This window comes from Cololabis saira, chromosome 10 (genome assembly GCF_033807715.1).
Source record: "Cololabis saira isolate AMF1-May2022 chromosome 10, fColSai1.1, whole genome shotgun sequence".
NCBI lineage: Eukaryota > Metazoa > Chordata > Actinopteri > Beloniformes > Belonidae > Cololabis > Cololabis saira.
This window is the reverse complement of record NC_084596.1, coordinates 21628685-21652542: the sequence shown is the minus strand read 5'-3', so window position 1 is coordinate 21652542 and position 23858 is coordinate 21628685. Positions and strand designations below refer to the sequence as shown.

The 23858-nt window shown below is 39.8% G+C and overlaps 1 protein-coding gene and 2 non-coding genes across 3 annotated transcripts; all 3 read right to left on the bottom strand.

The window, feature by feature from the left end:
- Positions 1-3852: 3852 nt before the first annotated feature.
- On the bottom strand, positions 3853-4016 carry LOC133453196 (U1 spliceosomal RNA). Its single transcript, XR_009783319.1, has one exon. It is a non-coding gene; the product is annotated as a U1 spliceosomal RNA (small nuclear RNA).
- A 1315-nt stretch (positions 4017-5331) lies between these two features.
- Positions 5332-5522, bottom strand: LOC133453186 (U2 spliceosomal RNA). Its single transcript, XR_009783311.1, has one exon. It is a non-coding gene; the product is annotated as a U2 spliceosomal RNA (small nuclear RNA).
- Positions 5523-10440: 4918 nt separating this feature from the next.
- copb2 (COPI coat complex subunit beta 2) lies at positions 10441-23455 on the bottom strand. Its single transcript, XM_061732008.1, has 22 exons — positions 23342-23455; positions 22818-22955; positions 21201-21287; positions 20481-20607; positions 19863-20011; positions 18471-18617; positions 18251-18350; positions 18012-18154; positions 16637-16836; positions 16417-16527; positions 16204-16292; positions 16010-16116; positions 15685-15828; positions 14491-14621; positions 14081-14288; positions 13783-13893; positions 13373-13587; positions 13147-13285; positions 12866-13003; positions 12619-12696; positions 12293-12460; positions 10441-10865 (listed from the first exon to the last, which is right to left on the bottom strand). The coding sequence occupies exons 1-22, from the start codon at positions 23342-23344 to the stop codon at positions 10770-10772; spliced, it is 2829 nt and encodes a 942-aa protein (XP_061587992.1). The 5' UTR covers positions 23345-23455; the 3' UTR covers positions 10441-10769.
- Positions 23456-23858: the final 403 nt, after the last annotated feature.

Below are 23858 nucleotides of genomic sequence, written 5' to 3'. Positions count from 1 at the left end.
TGAGCAGACCTTAAAAGGTATAGTCTGTGATTTTGGAGAGCTAGCAAGATTTGAAAGTGGCACCTCCTCTAAGCCCCGCCCCCTCCTCCCCCTCCCGTCAGCCCTCCGTCCAAAGCCACGCCCCCACAAACTTTGGGGAACGCGCATTTGCAGGAGTCCAGTTTTCCAGGACATTTTGGACAGCACATTTTCAACAAACGCCGTACCCTAAGGCGTAGCCGTGGCTCCAGAGCCTGTACAGCACCGCAGCGCACCGCCACCCGCACCGGCGCTCTCCGCCCTCACCGGGATGGAGACGCCTCCATCCCCACGGACCCCCATACTGGGGGTCCGTGGCAGATCCCCAGTAGCGGACAACCTGCGCCGCAGAATTGCACTTTGGCTTTCTTTTTTTAGCCTTTTTAGCAGGGCGAGCCGTTACATCGACGTGACCGCCCGACCACGAGCAGGCGGTGAAGCCAGGAGCGGCGGGGGCCCTCCGATGTCAGGCCGCGGTTGCCAGTTGGTCTGGAGTCCCCCCCCGTGTCCCACCACGGAGCTGCCACGTTAAAACCAACGCAGCCCTACGCCGTAGGGTACGGCGTACGGTGCGCGTCGCCGCGTAGGGCTGCGTCGGTGTAATACAGTAAACGGTGGTCAAGAGCAGAGACCATTTATTTAATAAATAGCTTGGAGAACAGATGGTGGATCATCTGTAGTTCTGTAGTAAACAAAGGTTGCACGTTTTGGAGCATAATGTGACGTTCGAAAACGCGAAACTCCGGTTCTCTCTGTCTACACGCATCTACATAAACAGAGTTTTCAAAAATCTTCACTTTGCCCGGAGTTTTTTTAAACATTCGTTTATTTGCGTTTTCATGTGGATGACAGGTCCAAACGTAGGAAAATATCTTGGGTTTAGCAGATACCCGGCTACGTGTGTACGGGGTCTGCACAGTCAGATGGGGCAGAGCTGTGGAGACGTCTCCCTGGTGCTGCGTCATATGACGCGGTGTTCGGAAAAAAAAGCGTTTGTAGGAGCTTCGCTTAAATCAGCCACTTTTTCCTCTGATTACGTGCCCTTATGTCTTGTAAAACATATTAAATCCTACATTAACTTCTCACATAGTCATTTTCACATAAGGTCAGGTATAATTTTTGAAAAAACCCTAACCTGCAATATGCTCTTTAAAATGAAGGCATCTGATTGGTTCTTTCCCCCCTGCCAAGCCTCTGGTCCTCTGACCAATTCGTGCCATTCGGACCGCAAAAAACAGATTGGTCAGAGTTTTTACAGGATTAAAGCTGTCAGAGAGGTCGGATTTTTTTCTTTCCTTTTTCTGAACACATTATTCACTGCCCTCCAATGGTTTGAGGAGAACAACCCATTTGACCACAGACGCGACAAAGAGATGCTTGTATCTTTCTCTACAGGATTCACAAGCACAGCAGATGACCCAGTCAATGCTGAGAGAGCAGCTGAAGTAGGGAGAGAGATGCAGAAGAAGCTGGATGGACAGTCAGCGACATCAACAATGGAGGTGAAGTCAAAGGTGCAAGCCCTCTCTTCTGAGAAAGATCCCTAAGATCAACGAAAAGAAGATAAACCTTGATTCACTGAAGTTGTTTAACCGACTAATCATTTTTGCCCAACGGGATATGACGGTTGAGACAAGCTTGAAGTATGAGCTGACTCCTGTCCCATTGTCCCTTTTCAGCAACAGAGATCATAAAATGAACAAGGCAAACAAAGCAGGCTTTTCCAAGTCTAGCCTGAAGGAGTTGACTGATCCACTTGACCTCACTAAACAACCCTGCTCCACTTTGGTGGTTGATGGTGGGTGGCTTCTTTACATGGTGAAGTGGGAACAAGGTCAGACTTGGCAGGAGATTGCCAATAGTTACCTAAGCTACCTGCAGCATCTTGGCCGTAACTGTCAAAAGATCATTGTGGTCTTTGATGGCTATAACAGATCGCCAAAAGATCATGACCACATCCGACGTACCAAGAAAACATGCTGTGATCTACAGAATCGACCGGATCTGATAGACTGGACACCAAGAGCAAAGTTCTTGGACAACAGCCAAAATAAGAGTGAGCTCATTCACCTCCTCTCTTCAACATCCCAGAAGCTTAGCATCACCGTTGTGCAGAGTGACAATGATTCTGACACTTTAATTGTGAGAGAGGCATTGGCTATTGCTACAGATGGCTCGGTTGAGGTCAGTAACATTTGTGTGTACATGTGCAAAGTATATTACTTTCATTAGCTATGACTATGACTTATGCAGCGTCTGCAGTTATGCGGTCGATGTACCGGACCATCGTGGTGAAGAAGGAGCTGAGTCGAAAGGCGAAGCTCTCGATTTACCGGTCAATCTACGCACCTACCCTCACCTATGGTCATGAACTTTGGGTAGTGACCGAAAGGACAAGATCGCGGATACAAGCGGCCGAGATGAGTTTCTTCCGCAGGGTGGCTGGACGCTCCCTTAGAGATGAGTTTCCTCCGCAGGGTGGCTGGACGCTCCCTTAGAGATAGGTTGAGGAGTTCGGTCACCCGGGAGGAGCTCGGACTCGAGCCGCTACTCCTTCACATTGAGAGGAGTCAGCTGAGGTGGCTTGGGCATCTGTACCGGATCCTCCTGGACGCCTCCCTAGGGAAGTGTTCCAGGCATAACCCTCCTCCCTAGGGAAGTGTGCCAGGCATGTCCCTCCGGGAGGAGACCCCGGGGAAGACCCAGGACACGCTGGAGAGACTTTGTCTCTCGGCTGGCCTGGGAACGCCTCGTACTCCCCTCGGAAGAGCTGGAGGAAGAGCCGGAGGAAGTGTCTGGGGTGAAGGAAGTCTGGGCATCTCTGTTGAGACTGCTGCCCCCGCGATGGATAGCTATGACTACTTTAAAAAGTGATGGCATTGATGAGGAATACTCAAACATTGACTCATAAAGCATTCCACAAGGGGGATCACTGTTTGCTCTGACTAATTTGAAATGAATCGTAATAAATGCAATCTTATGTAAATGCAAAAAATGGTTTGGCAGTTTTTCCACTAAGGAATGGTTGTAGTGAAAAACAAATGCTATTAATGAACTCAGAATCATAAAAAACCCCTAGTTTGACCCCTCACAAGTTAATTAAGGCCAAATTAAGCATTTTCGATTTTTCAAAAATCGGTTATTGGTACGCGGACTTTGTGCAGTTTTTTATGAGGTTTCCCCCAGGAGTTGAATTTCAACTTTTTAGGACATGTTATTAGACACCTTTAGAAACACATTGGTGAAGAGATTTCTTGGTAACGATTTAGTTCCCAGATTTTCAGACGCTTCCCTTACTATGTAGAAAACGTTTAAATTGTCATTTTAATTTAAGCATGCAACTTTTCTCTCACACTAATGCTTTGGAAACGTGCACTGTGATCACTTGCACTTTGTTGGACCGCTCTTTCATCTACTTACTGAATCACTACGGTGTATATATATTTATAGTAACTCATATACTGCTAATACCATTACTTCTTTTAATATTGTTTATACTGCTAAAAAAACTATGGTTCCATACATCCATGTTTAGAAAAATCTGTTGCACCAACTACGCCAAAACAAATTCCTTGTATGTCCAGTAACGTACTTGGCAAAAAACCTTTTTCTGATTCTGATATATACTCTTTCACATTACAGCCAATGTACTTAAGGAGCACAAAAGATAATTCGTAGATAAATATCTATAATTCAAACATTAGTTATTTACAAGTTTTAAGTGTAACACCCGGCAGAAACTATGTAACAGTTAACTATAAGAGGTATTGCATTGGCCATCTATGGAACAATGTTATCACTTAAAAAAGACAGATTTTCATTGAACAGCTTTATCAGGGGAGAGCGCGAACGCAGTCCCCCACTACCAGAAATTATGCAGTCGAGATTCCCACATTTGGGGAATTCGCAAAGGTCAGCACAGCCGAAGTGCAATGGCTTAGCCTCGCCTTGGGTGAACCACCTTCTTGATCATGGTGTCTCCCCTGCCAGGTAAGTATGAGTTGTACACATCACGGCTGGGGGAGTCTTTCACACACACACCAAACTCACTGACGGTGTCAACAATATAAACTAACTAAACCACAGGATACAAGGACTGGAACACTACATTATTTTAGTACAAACAAGGAATTTGTGCTAAAAGGTGACAATTGACGATGTTTTGATTATAAAAAATAAAAAACAAACAGAAAACGGGTATTTCCCATAATGCATTGCTGAATCTACTAAGCAGCAGATAAAGAAATATCAGAGTTCCTCCGATTATCCCCACACAGATGACCTACAACCCAACAAGAGGTTCAAGTGACACAAAACAGAACTAAACTGAAGATATACACTCTTTGATTCAAGTGTGATTTTAAAAGAGGTGTATAAAACATACAAATCCGAGGTCTGTTTCTGCTCACAGTGCAGCTACTTCCTGTTTCTTTGTTCACCAGTGGTAAGAAGCTGCATGTCCTGCTTTTGCCACCTATTGATCTGGAGAGTGAACAACTCAGGCTGATTAATAACGGGATTTTAAGATGTTTTACAGTTCAAAACCACAAGTAGACGTTCCTATTAATCTGGTTACTGAATGTATGTTCTTACACGTAAAGAAAACCCCGTTCTGCTGTTCACCAGGCTTTAAAACCACTTAGCGCTCTGTCGCCCTCTAGTGGAGAAAAGACTGAACTGCAGAACCCAACCAACATGGAATAAACATCCATCCACTCATTTTCTACACCAGTGTCACAATTTCTACTTCAGCTACTACCCGGAATAAAACCAAGTGACAACTTTTTGGAGTGATATGTGTAATTTTGTGTCTGAAAGAATTGATATTGATTTTAATTTATTTTGGAAGGATGTGTTGTTTGGTGTTTTTGACCATGTAACAATTAGAACAAAGCCAAAGGAAACGTTTATTATTAATTTGTTAATTATCCTTGCAAAATTCCACATCCACAAATCTAAATTCTTACGCAAAAAACCCTCTTTTTTTACTTTTCATTCTGAACTAAAACAGTATCTGGACTCTATTAAGTTTTCTACTAATTCAAAGGCTATCAAAACCATAAATGTATGTAAATGTTTTGGCTTTCTGTTATAATTTCATCCCCCCTGGCTGGTTGTAATGTGTTGTGCTTTTTGTTTTGTGTTGCACTCTTTATATGTTATAATTCGACGTGAATTTGCATAATGTGAAGTTTTTTTTAATCATTGTTATGCTTGCAATTGTTAATAAAAAAAATTAAATAAATAAAAATAAAACCAAATGAAGTTAAAAAACGTTTAGCTTGGAATATATTTTAATATTGAACATGTCAGGAGGAGTGCACCGTTCCTGGAGATACTGCAATACCAGGTCGATGCGTGGAGTGGACGGAGCAAGCCCCTATTCCATCTCCCTGTTCCAAAAATCAATTTAATATATGGTCCCCGGGTAGGGGACGTATCAGATATTAAACTGATAAGAACAGATACTACACTTGATCTTAGCCAAAAGGCCGAGAAGCGATAACCACAATGGGTTGGAGTAAACCTCCCCATTCCCGGCACCCTCCTTTAAACTCACGGTTTTGAAAAAAAGAAATTTTTTTTTTTTTTTCCAGGTTAGATTAATAACAGTGATTACTACAAATGTAAATCCTGCAAAACTATTTTTCTTTTTAGCGTCTTTCGTTAAATTAAGGGAATTTAATTCCAAAAACAAGCAGCCAGAATTCTTCCTGTTCACGTGATACGCTACTGACCAATAGAAAAACGCTAAAGCCTGAGGGCGCTAGAAAAACACATTTCCTCACATTTACGCTTAAATATAAACCGCACTTGTGTCTTAAATTGAATACAGTTCATCGTGCGTCTATGTTGTCTTTGAGCTATAATATGATATATGTTTATTATAACATGAACTTATGCAGCCGAGATTTAAACTATTTCTACGCCATGTTTCTACGACGCTCCCTCAAAACAAACAGAGCTCCTCCTGCGCCATCTAGCGGAAGGGAGGATAAACTACACACTAATTCAACTGCAAAATTACCTTTGGATGGTTAATTACATAAATAAAAACAGCAATATAATGCAACGCATACCAAATTAAAGACTTGTGTTTAAACTTGTATTTAATGTTAGTCAGCATACAAACATTTAAAACAAAAATCTAATTTTTATTTACATGAGGGGCAATAGTGAAGAAATGTTCAAATGGTCATTGTAATTTAAGCATGCAACTTTTCTATCAGCATGACCAAAATAAAAAGTCTAGATAGGATTCAGTTAATGTGAAAAAAGCGAAAAATAAGGAGAAATGGCATCAAGCATGCTTGATGGCGGTTAACTGCAAGCGTTCGACTGTCTCTAAAAAAAGACAATACCACGGAAACTAATTCAGCGTCCCAGCAGTTGTATAAATGTTTAACAATCCAGTCTTCGTCATTAAACGGAAAATATAAGTGTTTTAAAGTATAGAGACTCACCAACTTTGTCGTTTTTATCCACATTTGCGCAAGTGCCTCGAGGTCCTTAATTCCGCAACGGGAATAAACGTGACGGAGGTTGAGCGCATGCGCAGATTTGGGGACCTTGATCGACGTAATTGAAGTTGGCTCGATTTGCTCGAATTAAACTACAAAACAACAACGTTATCTAAAGAACTTCAGCTTGTGCTGCTAAAACTGTGCTACGCTGCATCAATTTATCACACTATATGTGAATGTAAGCAGGCTTAATTAGCAAATATCAGCAGTTTAGGCCTACAAGTCCAACTGAAGTTTTTTGTTGTTTTTATGAGACAGACAAAAACATGAATTGTTTAAAATCAATTTTCTTCTAAAGTCAGAAAGAAATTTATTGGCCAGCTTTGAATATACAAACATGGTATTTTTGGTAATAACTTCCTGTTCTACAAGGCGGGATAATTTCAGGATTCAAATAAAAAATTTACATTTAAACCTGCTGTCCCAAGATTTTAGTGCAGAAAAGGGAAAACTAAAACCCCAAAGAAACTGCAAATGTATTTCTTTTAAAACAGGAGTAACAAAATAAATGTAGGCTATGTCAAGGCTTCTCTGGTCAAAGTTATTGGCCTTAAATAGCATTTATTTAATCTATTCCCTCACATAAAACATATGGTAAAGTTTAATGTTTATTGCAGCTTACTTATAACTCAGCCTGGTATTCTCATTTGAAATTCTTTAGTTGTGCTTCATTGAGCAAACAACACCAGCAGAACCAGATACTCTACTGACATCCATGTGAAAACATTTAATGAAGGGTGGTAAAAATTGACGTCAGCCTAATATTGCAGCGCATTCACAGTAACATTACTCACCTGGTTTGACTAGTTTCTTACTCCAAGTCAGAAAGAAGGTTGCAATTTGACAGAGAAAGTATTTAAAACAGAACAGTTCTGGCTGTGATGGACTGGGAGCGACTATTAGTCAGAAACAATGACTCATTGTTCCTCACTGAAATATTTTCCCGTTAAGGCAATCCACTGTGTCATACGTAAGCATGTTAATGCTGCAATTACGGTCACATAAAAGTTGATTAGTAGCCAAATGTTAAAGGTAAATGTGGTTATTGTTCATTTGTATGTATCTGTGCTAGTGGCCTCATGCATTTGTATACCTGTTTTGCATCTCTCCTTCCTTTTTCTATTTACAAGCTGGCGCTATCTCCATCCATACATCGCTGAGGAGCCTCACCAGGTCAGTCAAGGAGGATGTCTTCTTCTCAGTGGATGTTACTTGCAGGGAGATCCCGACTATACAATGGACCTTTATGTTCGGCAGTGGTGAGCCACTCTATAGGGACGTGGGAGCCAGGGGTGTACACCAACATAACTGTGGATTACAGCAGCAGGGTGAAGGCCTGTGACAATGGTTCAATGCACCTGTCGGACCTGCGGCTGCAGGATTCGGGATATTACGTTGTCACTGTCATGGACCCAGCTGGAAGCAGCAAGGATGCTGTGTTTGTCCTGAAAGTCAACGGTGAGTGTGTCTCATGGTCTCTGTGTGTCGTTTTGACAGCTTTTTCACTCTGCAGCCAACCGGATCCGGTCCACAGGCACAATGGGTGTGTTAAATAGACATGTGCCTAAACATGACCAAACATAGTCCAAAAAACAGTATTAACTGTATTTCAACTTATAAAATGTGTGTTTGTATCACTTGTAAGGTGACCTTGGGTGACCTGAAAGGCGCCTCTAAATAAAATGAATTATTATTTTTATTATTATTATTAAAAGGAGGAGTTTTATATTCCTTTTTTCTCCTCAAGTTGATGCAGTTTCCCCACATTTTGATGAAACGCCTGTGACTTGATTTGTCAGTCTGCCCCTGCCTTTGGGCCAAAGAGAAGTGGGATACACCTCAGCAACCACCCAGGACCCCGAATAAGAAGAAATGTGCAAAGATAACAGCTGTCTTGTTGAAAATGTCACAGAATGACAATAAACAGCCGTGACGTCCTTACGGCTCGGACAATGGCCCGGTTTCCCAGATCAGTTAAGTAGCTCTTAACAGCGAAAGACTTCTTTCACAGGCTCCTTAAGAAGGTTTGAAAGAAGTCTTTCGCTGTTAAGAGCTACTTAACTGATCTGGGAAACCGGGCCAATATCAGTTGGTTTTAGGTGGTGAGGTGTGACACGTGACTCTACCACACACTTCTTTATCATGGGGTGTGCCTCTTTGAGATTGGTTGCACAACTTTATGTTGCCAGGAAGGCACTTCAAACTGAAACCGGACTCAAAGACCCCCGAAGTGTGTCGTCACTACAGTATGTGAGGAAGCATGCAGTAAAAGTTTGTTGGGGTCAAACTGATAGATAACAAAACTGTAAAAAAAAAGATTGACATGTTATTCTCTGATATTTACTTTTCTCTCAAATAGTCTGGGGTGTAAAAACAAGAGAAACTCTTAATTAATTAATTAAAAATCCTGGGAAGAGGCAGATGAGCCAAAACAGTCAACATTCTTCATTTTTTTGAGTCAAGGAAGTCATTTCTCATATAAATGTTTGAAAGTTTGCATCAGCGTGTTCTGTTGCTGCAAACAGATGAAACTGACAATAATGAACCAGAAACAGGAATTTCCAGCTTCTAATGGACATACTTTGACATACTTTTGTCATAGTAAAATTAACTACATAAAAGGGAAAGCACCAATAAAACCTTAACACCATAAAACCTTAAAAAGCAAGAGTGAAAAGAGTTTTCTACCTTTCACTTCTGAGATGCAGTGAATGCAGCACGAGAAAGAAAGAAACAAAAGAAACTTAAGAGGATCAAGTCTTGCTCCATCAATGCCAGACTTCAACTTATTCAATTTAAGGTCATTCATTGTCTGCATTACTCCAAGGCCAAACTGAACCGGATTTTTCCTTCGGTTTCTGCTACCTGCCTTAAGTGTAAACTAGATGATGGTACGCTGGGTCACCATTTCTGGTCCTGCCCTAAGCTTCAGAACTTCTGGGTGGATGTTTTTCATTTGTATAGTATTATATATGGTAAACAGCTGTCCCCTGACAGTCATCTGATTTTATTTGGCTGCTCCAACTTCTCTCTCACTGTTCCCTCATCATTGCAGCAAGCCCTTATGTTTGGCATGGTGGTAGCAAAAAGAGTTATTCTTAGAGACTGGAAATCAGTTTCTCCCCCCTGTTTCAAGAAGTGGTTGAACGACATGGTATCTTGTATCTACCTGGAAAAAATTCGGTATACTCTGTCAGACACCTGCTACAAGTTCCTGGATGCCTGGGGACCCTTTATTGAGTATATTAAAAATGGTAGACCAGTGATGTTGGATTCTTCTCTCCATCCCATGCTGTCTTGTTTAGTCCACGTTAAGCTTCACACAGTCAAGTCTCTGCCCCCTTGTCTACGCTTGGACCTCGCTCTTTGGACACTGTGGACTCTGTCCTGGACTTTTTACTTTACCTGTATTCCCTGACTCTGTATGTGAGCTGACATGCATAAGTGTTACTATTACGTGACTATATCCCTGCTGGCAGTTTTTGTTTTTGTTTTGTTTTTGTTTTGTTTGGTCCTGATCTGTTTTTTTGTTTCTTTTTTTTCCATTGTTTTGTCTCTGCGGTTTTGTATGTGTTTTATACTGGAAAAATCTTATAAATAAAATTTTCAAAAAAAAAAAAGGTGATGGATGTGTTTGGATGGTCTGTGGATACAATTGTCAGGGTTAAAATAACTTCTTGTCTGTTGAGACTTATCCACAGGGGTTCTTTTAACCAATTTACTTAAATATAACAAAGTGATAAGGATTTTTTTTTTTTGACTTGGCAGTCTCATCTGGTTTCATTTTATTTTATTTAAAAAGTAATTTGAGGAAGAAAAAAAAGAACCATCAACTGCGGCGTTTCTGCAGTAAAACAAATTTATCAGAGAAAGTCAAGTCATATGGTTCAAACATGAATATGTTTAGCAACTTTCATTTATTGGACTGAATGAACTTTGATTTTCCATTAAAGACAACACAAAGCATAAAGTAAATAACATGTGGACAGTTTGTCAGAAGTTTACCATCAATAGGTGGTGTAATAAAATGGAGTAGATAATGATCCGTTTTTATTTTTAGAATGAAACGTTACTAATACATCTCCAAGATAACCCCTGACACTGCAGTAAGTGGACTTGATAATATAACATTTTTTTCATACAAATACAAAAAAGGGGAAAAGGGGTTTGGTCTCTTTCATTTACACAAGCTCTGAAGAGTGTCTGGGAGCAGAGTGCTTGCAGGTCTCAATCATCTAGGAAGTCGTCATCGAGGTTAACGTCTGTGGTGTCAATGTCATCCAACTCCATGTTGTCCAGGTCCACTTCCAACTCATCCAGAGACTGCAGAGAAACAAAGAGGGAGAAAACATCAGTCTTCTCCAAAATGACACACTTGGTTCATCTAACACCCAACCCGCGAGTTGTGTTATACAGATAAGCATCAAGAAATCTGAAATACATTTATTTTAAATAATCTCCCTTAAACTCGTTAGATTGCTAACAAAATAATTAAAATAATGTTCTCAAACCAAGGTTCTTGTTAGGATTTAAAAAAGAGATGGATGTAATCCAACAACAATGGTAGCAAGTATCAAAGTCTACAGCAACATTAGTATGCGTTTTGTTTTGGAGCCGTTTTAAAACTAATGGATCCATGTATACATTAGTGATTTAGCTCATGGTCAGAAAAGATCTACATCCAAATCAAATATTACACTCTATCCATTTGACACCACTTCAAAACGAGTGTCCGACGACCATGCATGCTCTATGAACACAAAAACAGGCTGAAGACTCTCTATGCTGGAAATAAGTTTGGAGGTTGCGCCTTTAATGGCTTTTCTCCTGAACATGTAGACAGTTGTATATTATTAAAGGCAGCCTTTGGCTGTATAACAGGGCTGCAATTATGAGTTGATGCAGATTTCTTTTAGCATTGACTATTTCTGTTCGTAAAAACAACAGCCGTTTATCTTATAAACATAAACTAAAAGGCTCATACAAACAAATATCTGTTATCTTGGCTTCAGGTGACTAACTTACATTGCTGTCATTTGTGTCTCTTTCTTGCACAACTGATTCAGCTGCTTCTATAAGTACATATGTAGCCCTGTCAAAATAACCCCTTTATCAATTTATTGTTCAATAGTCTTTAAAATTTAGTAATAATAATAATAATAATAATAGTAATAATGTCTACTGAGAGTTCACTCATGTTACCTGCTGATGCTGCATTTGACATCATCAGCTAAGTTGTTCTCAGGCAACAAAATATCAACATATCCAACAGTCTTCTCAACCAACTACACTTTAAACCTTGTGACTGTTTATGAACCGACAGAAAGTTTCTTTTAAATCATCTTTCAGCTGGACACATTCAACAACAGGCATTCACACTGGCAACCCTTTGAAATTTCTCCAGCAAATGTTCTACTGCCTTTTGTGTTTTTACTATTCATTGTTTTTAATGTTTGGTTTATTCATTTACTTTCTCTGAATGGATTTTATTCCTGCTTATATGATGTAATGTTCTTTTGTTTGGTGTATTCTTTTGACTGAGAAAATCCCTTTGTTTGAAAACTGTTTTCTAAAAACACTCCCTTGGACAGATTGCAATAACGGCATTTAGCAGTAGAACAAAAATGTTCTGTTTTCAAGGCTTGAACTCACCACCCTGGATGCCAGTGCCAGTAAAACAACACATTTGTTTTAAAATCAAATCATACCAATAGGGATGAAGCAAAAAAATAAAAAGAAGGCAGTCCAACCATTTCTTTCTGCGATTGTGAAAATGCAGGGTCTCCTTCCTCCTCCTCCTCCTCTTCCTCCTCTTCTTCTTCTTCTTCTTTATCGGTTGCTGTGGGAGCAGCAGGTTCAGGTTCCGAAGGCAACACAGAAGCTGCTGGCTCCGAGCTGGATTCATCACTGTCTTGTGTCTGCAAAGACGCATGAGTCAGATGATTAAAGTCTGAAAAAGACATCTTCTTGCATTAAGAAAATTTTTACTAATGCTAATTTTGCAATTACACGAGAGCTTGAGTAAGTTGCAAACATTGAGTAACTAGGTTATAAACAAGTATTACTATAGACAAACCTTTGAAATATTAGGAATTACGATGCCCTTGGGCTCATATCCCTGAGCCTCCTCAAGAATATTTCTGTCTTCATTGGGCTGAAAATATGACATAAAAACCATTAATGGGTGTATCAGCATTTCTGCATGCATTTCCAATCACATATCCTTTTCACTATTGAGTCAAAAGTAGCAATGATACAGAACTCACATATCAGCATAGCAAAAGAATGATGTTTTCACATTTACTATAATCCATACAACTTACTGTGACTAGTGGATAGTCTGTGGCAGGTCTGGAGTTGCCCAAGCAGGTCTCTCTCAAATAATATTCAGCTGCAAACGCTTCTTTTAATCCAGGGAAAAGATTTTCATACTTTGTGGGGTCTGCTAGAGATTCAGCTGCCTGCAATAAAGAAACAATAAAAAGGCCATAACCAAGAAGTCAAATCCTCCTTCTCTTTCTAAAAGAAAAACTCAGTTGTCCAGAACAGGTGATGAAAACCAAAACACGCCAAGAATAATACATTTCTTGATGACAGAACAAACCTTCTGGTTGACTTTGGCTAAACTCTCCTTCCATAATTTGACCACACGGGACACCTGACTGGGCAGGTAGGTGCGAGCCAGGAAAGCAGCTTCCGGTAGTCTGTTTGTTCTGATCAGAAGCTCCAAGCATTGATCCAGTCTAACAGATCATAGGAAAGACTATTATACTGGCAGCCAGAGAATTATTGTGAGGAGCACAGTCTGTATTTTTGTATCCAATACTTACTTCCCCTGCAGGAAGTACGTCATGAAGGCCACGTTGTTTTTGCCGTCCTTTTCTGCCCCTTCGGCCAGCTTGCCCACCATGGTAGCATTACCAGAGGCTGTAGCGAGTAGCAGAAGACCGCCATAATCCTGGGCGTGGTGCAGGCACTCTTGGGCCAGGCCGAATTGGCACTTACTGATAGCCAGTTCTGCTAGCTGCTTCCACTTCTGTTCTGACTGCAAAGGTCAGAGGGACACATTATTAGCAAATTACCTGACAGAGATCCTAAGAAATAATGACATTAATTTAAAAAAAAGGTGGCGGGGCAACAAACAAAACCTTTGACTATTGTCGGAAAATGTTTTTAGTCTGGGAAATGGAACAGTTATGTTGAACATGCAGCTCAGGTTCAAATACTAATATGCTCTTACTTCTGCTTCCACAGCCAGCTGATAGGCAATCTTCAACTCTCCCAGTTGCAAGGCCAACTCAAACCTGTGCTCTGGGTCTGTAGACACTGCCAACGCTTGCTGTTTGAAGCCCTGAAGAGAAACAAAGCAAGCTCATCAGCATACCAAAACACAACATTTGTTAAACAATCTCTGATATCAAAGAAAAACATTAGCAAAGTAAATGAATACACAAAAACAATCTCACCCCAAACCTTTTCTGTTTTTGAAGCAGTCTACATGTGAAAAGGGAAATCAATTGATATTTTAGTTTTCTTACTTGTTTCTCCAAGAAATGTGCCACCCTGGTCCGCTGCTCTTTGGGGATAGTGGGTAGCACCTTGTCTGCCATTCCAAAGTCCCTTCTCATTACGGCAGTCTGGTACTCCAGCACAGACACCAGCAGTGAGTAACTCACAATGTTGAGTTCTTTGTCTCCCAGGTACAGACGGTCATCTTTTGGTATGTAACCCAGAAGATACATGGTCCTGACGGGAGAGAAGAAGGTGTTGAAAAGGCTGTAATTATTCATGACAACCAAAATGCAGTTCAAACCCTAGCTCTTCTTTTTAAAAGATATGGCATGCATGTAGTACATATTTATCAAATTCATTCACTAAAGCTAGAGCTCATATTGTACTTATATTGTAATGTATTGTAATGCCTGCCATCCCAGAGATCTATTCTTACCTGTCCAGGTGAGCAATAGTGACAATCTCTCCTCCTACATAGTAGTTGAGTCTGTTTACAGAGCTGGTGTAGATGAAGCAGTCCCCAACCCAAAGTCCAGTCTTCACAATTTCCTGGATCTCTCCCTGGACCTGAAAAGATTAAATGAAAATACATTAAAAATGTACAATGATACATACTAAATCAGTTGTATAATTTTATAAAAAAAAAAATTCTTTATTCCAAATATAATTTAAACTTAAAATCATACATAGCACGACCTATGGCCGGAAGAAGATTACCGGTACGTGGGTTCAGTTGTTCATGCAAACCCAGTTTCAAGCATGAAGTTTGTGCCAGAGACACTTTTTAGCTAAACCCAAGACCAGATTTTCATTAAGCAGCCACGTCTGGACATCCCCTGTACTCTGCAGGTGCTTGATTTAGCCGTTTTATTTCATTTGAAGCTTTCCCAAGTTTATTCTAAATATCTGGTTTTGAACAACAGCGTAAGGACCAATATTTTTCTCCTCCATGGACCACTTACATCATTTTAAGCTATGACCACTTTAGTTCATTTTAATTTTTAAATCCATCAATCCATCTTCTGTAGCCGCTCGATCTTGTACTGGGTCACGGGGGGTTTGCCGAAGTCTATCCCAGCTCATTATAGATATTTTAAAATGTTCTTTTAAAACAAAACTGATCCCTGTCCACTCTAGTGATTCAGCCCAGTGTCAGAAAAGATCGCAGCCCAAATCACGACCCAATCAAAAGCACATCAGAGCCATGTGTGCACAGCTGAAAACAGGCTGAACCATCACTAGAAATTACCTCTACTACGGGTTGCTCTCATGACTTTCTTTCCTTGTATGTAGGTAGTTGCAGAAAATGCTAAATTTGGTTGAATAACAGAAAATACTAAGAAAAATATCAGCAGCTGCCCCTGCTCCATCTCTTTGTTGTCACGCCGTCATCTAAGATTGTTTGTCTGTGTATTATCTTTCGGCGATGGTCATATGATACAGAATTTTTTGATCAAGAAAGCATATATAGTGACCCTGAAGAGATAATGAAGCAAATCTTTGCGACAAGGTCATTGTTTTTAAATGTGTACAACTTTGCTTGTCTTCTGCACCACAACCCCAGGATTTACAAATGAAGTCAGCAGTACTTTGAGCACTGCCAAAAAAAAAGAAAATATTGAACACTGACCTCAAAGGCATCCTCAATACCATCCTCTGTCACACCTTCATTGTTCTCTTGAGAGGCAGCTACTTTATCTGACAGGTAGCGTAAGATGAAGAAGGATTCCTCTGTAGCAATGCAAACCAGTTCCCCGGAGTCAGACCAAAAGATCTGAGAGGCAAAAATGGATCAGGGAAAAAAGAGGCAAAAGTAAATATAAATGAATAAATAAATAAAATTACTGGAAAACAGCCTCTGTTAAGCTTTAATACAGTATTCACACATGTGTTGCTAAAATAAATTACATCACACAGGAAGCAGAACATAAAAGCATCATGTGACTCAATCTTACATGTTTGGGTTGAATCTCGATACGGCGGACCAGCTCTGTGTTCTCCCAGTCGTAAAATGCCAGGCCATTGACTGACCTCACCCCAAGCAAGAAACCGCCATAGATTCCTGCAGAGAAAAATGTCAAAAATATATATTTAAGTTAATATATATAAACCCACTTGCAAATCTAGCAACCACCAATAGTCTGATTACCATCTGCTCCAAAGTCAGGCTTGAAAGACTTCTTTTCTTTGAAATTTTTGAAGAGTTTGACAACACTGTTGCTTTCTCTGATGGCATATCTGTTAAATAGTAAGAAGCAAATGTTAAATTAGTAAAGAAGTAATAATTTATAGTGAATGTACACATCGTAAAAGGTTCAGAGTCTTGAAAAATATTTCCCAAAAATGAAAATATTATACTTACTCAGAGGAATCATGTGCCCAGACAAACTCCTGAGCTGAGCCAAAACTCTTGTTCCTTAAAGCCATGGCAGTGTAGATGATATACTCTCCATCTCCACAAACCACAACAAACCTGGATTGTAAACAAACACGTTAAAATCAGGATAGTTACTCTTTTATACTCAGCAAAAGTCTGACTACCACAGAAAAAGCAAAAGAGCCTGAAGTGGGAGTGAGTCTACCTTCCATTAGGGTTATGCTGGATGGTTTGAGGGTAAATCTCACAGCTGCCCATGTCTTTGACAGCCAGTGGCAGTCTCTCCCCATCCTTGATTTCGGCATCACCCATTGCCTTCAGGTTAGCCTGTTGTATTTCACTGTGTTTGGCCCAGATGATTTTGCCATTGGTGTCCATAGACATGGCTGGCTCCTCCCGACCCACCTACACAACAAAGGAGACAGAATAATCCATTTAATCTTGCAGAGTTGAGCCCAAACAAATTATCTCAGCTATAAATGTGTATACTTGAAAGCTTCACAGCATATTTGTCCAACTACTAGGGGTGTAACGATACACTAATCTCACGATACAGTACGGTACACGATATTGAGGTCACGATAACGATACTATAGCAGTATTTTTTAACAACCTTGATAGAGGGATATATGACTGGAAAAAATGGTCTTTTATTTGAAAGACACAAAATACAAAACAATGCTGTGCGTTTGCCCTATTGTTTCAGTTTGTAATGCTTTATAACTGTTTAAGTTTTAAAGAGAAAGCCAGAACAACCATTTTCCACAAACTGAACTAAAAGTCAGGTTTGCATTATGCATCTTCAGTTTCATACAAGTACAAATATTTTGCCACAAACTGAATAGTTTCTCTCATGTATGATTTGACTTTTTTCTTTTCCAGAAATTTAAAAACTAAAATTGAATAAATAAATACAAGTAAATAAATACATACAATTTTACATCATAAAAAAGATTGATTCATGCTCACCTTATAAGTGTAAGAGGAGATTTATTTTTGTTAAGAAGGTTATTTTGGTAATTCAGGGTTCATTATTTTATAAATATATTCTTTATATTCTGTAAATCAGGGACTATAATTACACTAGTCAGTATATCAGTTGTTAGTCTGTTTTAGATTGGGCGGAGTGATACAGCACTAGGTGTTGTGTTGATGTTCTGAAATCCTACACTGTTGAGGAACATTGAAGTACACGCAAACTCACGCAGAAGTTGTCCCGTGTTTATCCTACTCACGACCCCAAAAAGGTTTAATTTAATAAGGTAAGGCTTAACTCTACACCAGCCTTACATTAGTAAAAGTTCAGAGCTCAAAACGGGACCGCAAAACGGGACTACTTTCTTCTGAGCGGAGTAAGATTTTGGTCCGCGCGGTCGCGGCTGCGGCCGCGGTCGGATGCGCGTTTCTAGTCAACACAATAGATTAATATTAATAACCCAATATCGTGATACACCTTGTCACCTCCACGACACGTATCGTGACGTTTTTGTATCGCGAAATTTCGTGGCACGATATATTGTTACACCCCTACCAACTACACATAAATATTTCAAATCCTACAGTTTCTTCCTTTCACCCACCTTTATAATGATGCTGCCTTCATCGTAGCCCAGTGCCACGTTGTTGGAGCCCCTAAGACCGGATACGCACCACACTCGTTCCATGCCATAGTTCAGTGTGCTTTCCAGACGGTAGGTGCTAGAGTGCCAAATTCGCACTGTGCCTAGAGTTCACACAGGAAAATATTGATTGAAAGCAATGATTGAATAAACCATCACAGAGTCTTTTTTGTATGAGGGCTGGAGGTATTTCTGCTCACCATCCTCTGATCCGGTGATGATGATGGGCAGCTCTGGGTGGAAGCTGACGCAAGAGACATTCTGAGCGTGGCCCTCTAGAGTCTGAACACAGGTCTTATTCTGTAACAAAAAAGAAGACAGCTTAAAAAATTATGTACATACAATGTTTAAGTATTGTTCGTAGAAAAGCTGAGACATTATTTCTACAACGACTGCAGAAATATTATTATATTGTCTAACCTGGTAGTCCCAGATCTTGACCTGGCGGTCATCAGCTCCTGATATCAGGTAGGGCTTGTCTCCTCCGCTGTAGTAATCAATACAATTTACTCCCTTCTCGTGGCCCTCCAAAGTAAAATTGGGAGATGAAGAGCCCAGCTGCCAAACCTGTACAATTACAGAGAAAATGTTTTCAGACTGAAAAGAACACTCTGCTTGATTTTAGTCAAATTTCATGCTATTATCCACTTTTACATTTTTTCATTCATTAATTTTTCTATGAACCCATCGTCATCTGGACAAAGCATGCAGAACTGAGTTTTTTTTTCACTTCAGTTTGCCTACACTTCCATATGAGAAACTCCAACATGGATAATCCCTTCATTGCCTGGACTAAATACTTGACTAACAGACAACAGCTTGTGAGACTGCAGAGCTGTGTCTGAGTGGTCAGCAGCACAAAGCACCATCCATTTCACTATGGACACCACAGACTTCAAGTACACGTCAAAATGCTGTCATTTGCAGAAACAATTAAAGTTGTGTGTCTGTGATGGGCAGGAGACTGAGCACAAAATACTGGTTGACCACTTTGTTGGAACAATCATCTTATCCTGAAGGTTAAGAGGACAGAGGAGAAGAAGTTGGAACTTTTTGGGTGTATTTTCTGTCTCTGAAGAACTGTATTTTAATTCATGTGTGATGTATGTGACACTGTCTACATGTCCAAGTAAAAGAGGTCTTACATCAACATGATTTAAATCCAAACAAGTGGTAACTCAGAAAATCATTGGAGAAATGTGATGCTGGGATGATACCGGGAGAGGTCATAAAAACAAGAATAAAAATCAATGTCCAATACTGCAGGGTATGAACAAACTGCATCCAAGCTCTTGGATCAATAGTAATATTTCCTCAATATATGTACCCCTATTGATCATATCAGCTGTTGACTTTCTCTGATCCCATGGGACATGCACTGTTCATAGTGAAACATCATCAGTTGTAGCCTGTTATCAATATTATTATGTAAATGAATGCATAGATATCTCTGTGTGTTTCTACAATATATGGCCCTTGACAGGAGTTGATGACCATGCTGTGTTGTTTTATTTGTTTTACTAACCAGCAGTGAGATTATAGAGAGATGGTTGGGGTGGGATGGATGCTTGTGTATAAAATCATCATAAAATGTCCTACAAGTTACATAGCAGTAATTATGGCACGGATGGATTCAAAAATATCAATTACAGGGAAAAAGGCAACTTAATAGAAACTGTTGTTAGACCTTATAATTGTGTCAAATAATTTCAATTTCACATTGGATGCATTCATCTGCATAAATACTAAAATTGATCGAGTGGAAAGCTGGCTTGAACAGAAATAATACTTTCAACATCAATCTGCAATTACCTTAATTGTCCTATCCAGGGAGGCGCTGGCAAACTGATTGTTGTCTTTGGGGTTGATTACAATTTGCATAACGTAATGAGTGTGGCCCTCAAACACCTGGCTGCACGACCACTTTTTCTCCCAGTCCCAAAGCTTGATCAGCATGTCATCTAAATAGATAAGGAACAACAATAATTATGTGCACACAGAAATATACACAAACTAATGTTAAGACACATTTGTGTGTTGTAATTAAGAGAGTAGATGTGTAGTACACATATGGACACATTTGTTGGTATAATGGTCATGGTAATGGTAATTTGAAACTGATAAAAGTAATAAGGTAAAATTCATAGAAATTGACTAATAACCAAACAATGCATTTAAATTGTGTTTCAATTGATTAATTACAAAAAAAAAAACATAAAATTAAACTAGCCTGTACAAAAGCAACATTACCCTCAACTTAGTATTTTTTTGCACAACCTTTTATGTCAATTACTGCCGTGAAATGATTTCTGTAACTCTCAATAAGGCCTCTGCAGACAGCTATCTTGTTCCACTCCTCGTGAGTAAACTGCTCCGGCTGTCTGTACCAACACATTTGTCCACATCTGTACTGTTGGATTACTGACATACCGCTGCTGGTCAGGATGTATGGCTGGGTTGGATGGACAGCAATGCAACGGATGTAATCAGAATGGGCCTCAAACATGTGGACACGCTCCAGGGTGTTGTAGTTGAACACACGGATCTGCATGTCATCCTGTGCACAGAGGAGAGAGGGGAAAAAATAAAAAATAAAATTATTATTGAACAGACTTGATGACGATCTGAAGATGCTGTGTTCTCTCTCCATTTTTAAAGGAAATCTAAAAGTAAATTTACTGTCTACCTATTTATAAAATACCCTTGTCACACGACGATATTGGGATGACTGTATGAATGATTGTATGTATTTGTATGTTTGATTGTCTGTATTGTAATATCTACTGTTTTCATATTCCCAACGGTAACACATTGCACTGTAATTTTCATTTTTTCCTTCACGAACTTTGGGCCTCCTCCCAAAAGCTTTCAATAGCTTACTTTGGGGGACCATTCATACATGCCAAAGGACCATTATAGATGTCTGATTGGTCTCAATTGTATACGTTTATTTTAATGGCTATGTATGAATAAACTAAACTTGAAACTTGAAACATGTGGCTTATATACACACTTCAATGTGACACACTTAAACCCAGATCACAGTAAATGAAAGGATATATGCTTGAACATTTTCCAAAAGCCTTTGGTATTTGACGCTGTGGTAGACCAGTTTCAGTAACTAACCAAGTGTCAACAAATCTTACTTACTGCTCCTGTGATGACCCAGTTCTTCCGTGCCACAAACTTGGAAGCTCTGACGGGGAGGTCACACACTTCAAAAGTCTTGACCAAAGTCTGGAGAGGGGGAAAAAGATCATTATGCTTATAATGTTCTACATGTGCAAACGCTCGGTTTGCCACACAATAAAACATAGACGTAAAGTTATTGTCACGTCAAGCCTGATTTATGGTTTTGCGTTAAATCGACGCAGAGCCTACGCCGTACGGGGCGCGTCGCCGCGTACCCTACGGCGTAGGCTCTGCATTGGTGTAACGCGGAACTATAAATCAGCCTTTACTAGTCCATGGGCCAGAGCCCAAAATTTCACTTGTCAGTACCAGTCAAGGTGACCAAACTTGTTTATAATTTTTGAAAATATCCATGTCTGTAGATGATATTTTGGTATGATAACCTTTCCTGAGTGGCAGCTGGATCATAGTTATCAGCTCATGAAGTTACCCACCCCCTTCAGAGAACTACATTTTAGATGCTGGTGCATATCCTGGTTTAGACGCATGTACAGGAGGATATCTTTCAATATTTCACAATATTGTCTTTGGTATCATTTTAAAGGGGACCTTTAAAGCATTCATTCAAGCTAAGATGTGATACATTTCCTGAATCCCTATGCTCCTATGAGTATTCCAATTTTTGTATTTTGTGTTTCAGTTGTTCCTAGATGACACAGGGATAACAAATACTATATCATTTAGGCGAAAATTGTGTGTTGTTTATAGTTTAAAGAGCTGCAGTGACCTCTATGTTGGTCAGAAAGATTCACAACTTAGCTTGAATGAATGCTTAAAATGATACCAAAGACAATATTGTGAAACATTGACAGATATCCTGTACAAGAGTCTAAACCAGGACATGTAGCAGCATCTAAAATGTAATTTTCTGAACTTCATGAGCTGATAACCAGTACTCGAGTTGTAAAAAAAAAAAAATCAGGGGGGATGGTGGATTTTATCATATGGGGACAGATTTTGTGCTGATTAAAGTAAAAAAGTAAAAAAAAAAGAGTAAAAAAATCTTATTACACTTAAAACAAGACTCGTCACTGGAAAAGACAACAATTTTCACCTGTTTCAAGTAGATTTTCACTTCAAATAAGTAGAAAAATCTGCCAGTGGAACAAGATTTTTTTGCTTGTAATGCGAAGATAAATGTTGTCCCACTGGCAGATTTTTCTACTTATTTCAAGTGAAAATTTACTTGAAACAAGTGAAAATTGTCAAATAAGTTATTTTTCTGGTGTTATTTTTCTGGTGATGACTCTAAATGTTGAAATAGCAGTAAAACCACATTCATTAACGAAATGACATAAGGGATGGAAAGGGGGGATGGCAGTTTTACTGGGGAGATGATTTTGACCGTTTTTATTTCAGGGGGGATGCCATCCCCCCTCATCCCCTCTCAACTCCAGTACTGCTGATAACTATGATACAGCTGCCACTCAGGAAGGGTTATCATACCAGAATATCATCTACAGACATAGATATTTTCAAAAATTATAAGCAAGTTTTGTCACCTTGAGTCAGTGGTAGTGATATCTGGCCTGGAACATGGACTATTACGTGGCACAACTTCCCAGGGCTTCAAACCTGCGTCTCATGGTTCCACACGCAGACGCTGCCGTTGTACAGGCTGGCCAGCATCCACGGCTCGGTCGGGTGGAGGTCCACGCTCTTCACCCGGTCCGACCTGGCCGTCAGCCTCCGCTTAATGTCCAGCCTGAGAGGCTGAAAACACAGAGCACTTCAGTGTGTTTGCTGTTCAAAGTCACCCAATGTGTGTGAGCCTTTTCATTATTCGCTGCTGTAAAACCTCAGATCAGAAATAGAAGAACCGGTACTAGCAGCCAAGACTGAACCTTCTGTTATTATTATCCTGTACTTTTTCATCTTACTTGGACGAATTCAGTATATAATCCTTATGACTGTATGTTTGCAGCTGTAAATATTATTCATTTTCCGTGGCCGTCAGCCGAGCTAACTCGAGCTAATCGGTCGCTACGCTATTTTCAGTTGTTATTTTACATCATTTCAATATCCTTTTCAAAATTAATTCTGGGGTCTCCTACGTATTAAAATTAAGCACACGTTAGGTTATTTTGATCGCATCTTACCATATTTTATCCCCGTGCTGTCGCAATAAGAGCAGATAAATTAGTTGGAGTCCAAATGTAGCGACTCCAGTGAGCAGTGGACTGACGTGGAACTTCCTGAAACAGAATCTCGCGAGACTTGCACTCATGAGACGATGACGTGCCGTGAAGGTCCATCAACTCCAACAGCTGTACTGTGTATTTCTGCCCCTGTATTTCTGTCCATCCATCCATCCATATATATATATATATATATGCAGTACTCGAGTTGTAAAAAGAATTCAGGGGGGATGGTGGATTTTATCATATGGGGACAGATAATTTTTGCTGATTACAAATAATATAATATATTACAAATAATAGCAGTGACCAAAAACACCTGCAGAAATACTGTAGGAATGACATAGCAGCAGTTAAATGCAGCCTTCTGTAAGCTTTAAATATCCACTGGGCTTACATCAAATACATCAAAACACAACAATAAAAACGTTTTCTGAACTTATCAATATGACTCTGTCCTTCACAGGATAAGTAAAAT

Excerpts from the sequence above, each read along its gene's own strand:
- copb2 (XM_061732008.1), bottom strand. Across the intron at positions 16,837-18,011 it reads AAGGCAGCATCATTATAAAG|GTGGGTCGGGAGGAGCCAGC; the intron begins GTGGGTGAAAGG and ends TTTGTTGTGTAG. Across the intron at positions 13,004-13,146 it reads TAGCCAAAGTCAACCAGAAG|GCAGCTGAATCTCTAGCAGA; the intron begins GTTTGTTCTGTC and ends TCTTTATTGCAG.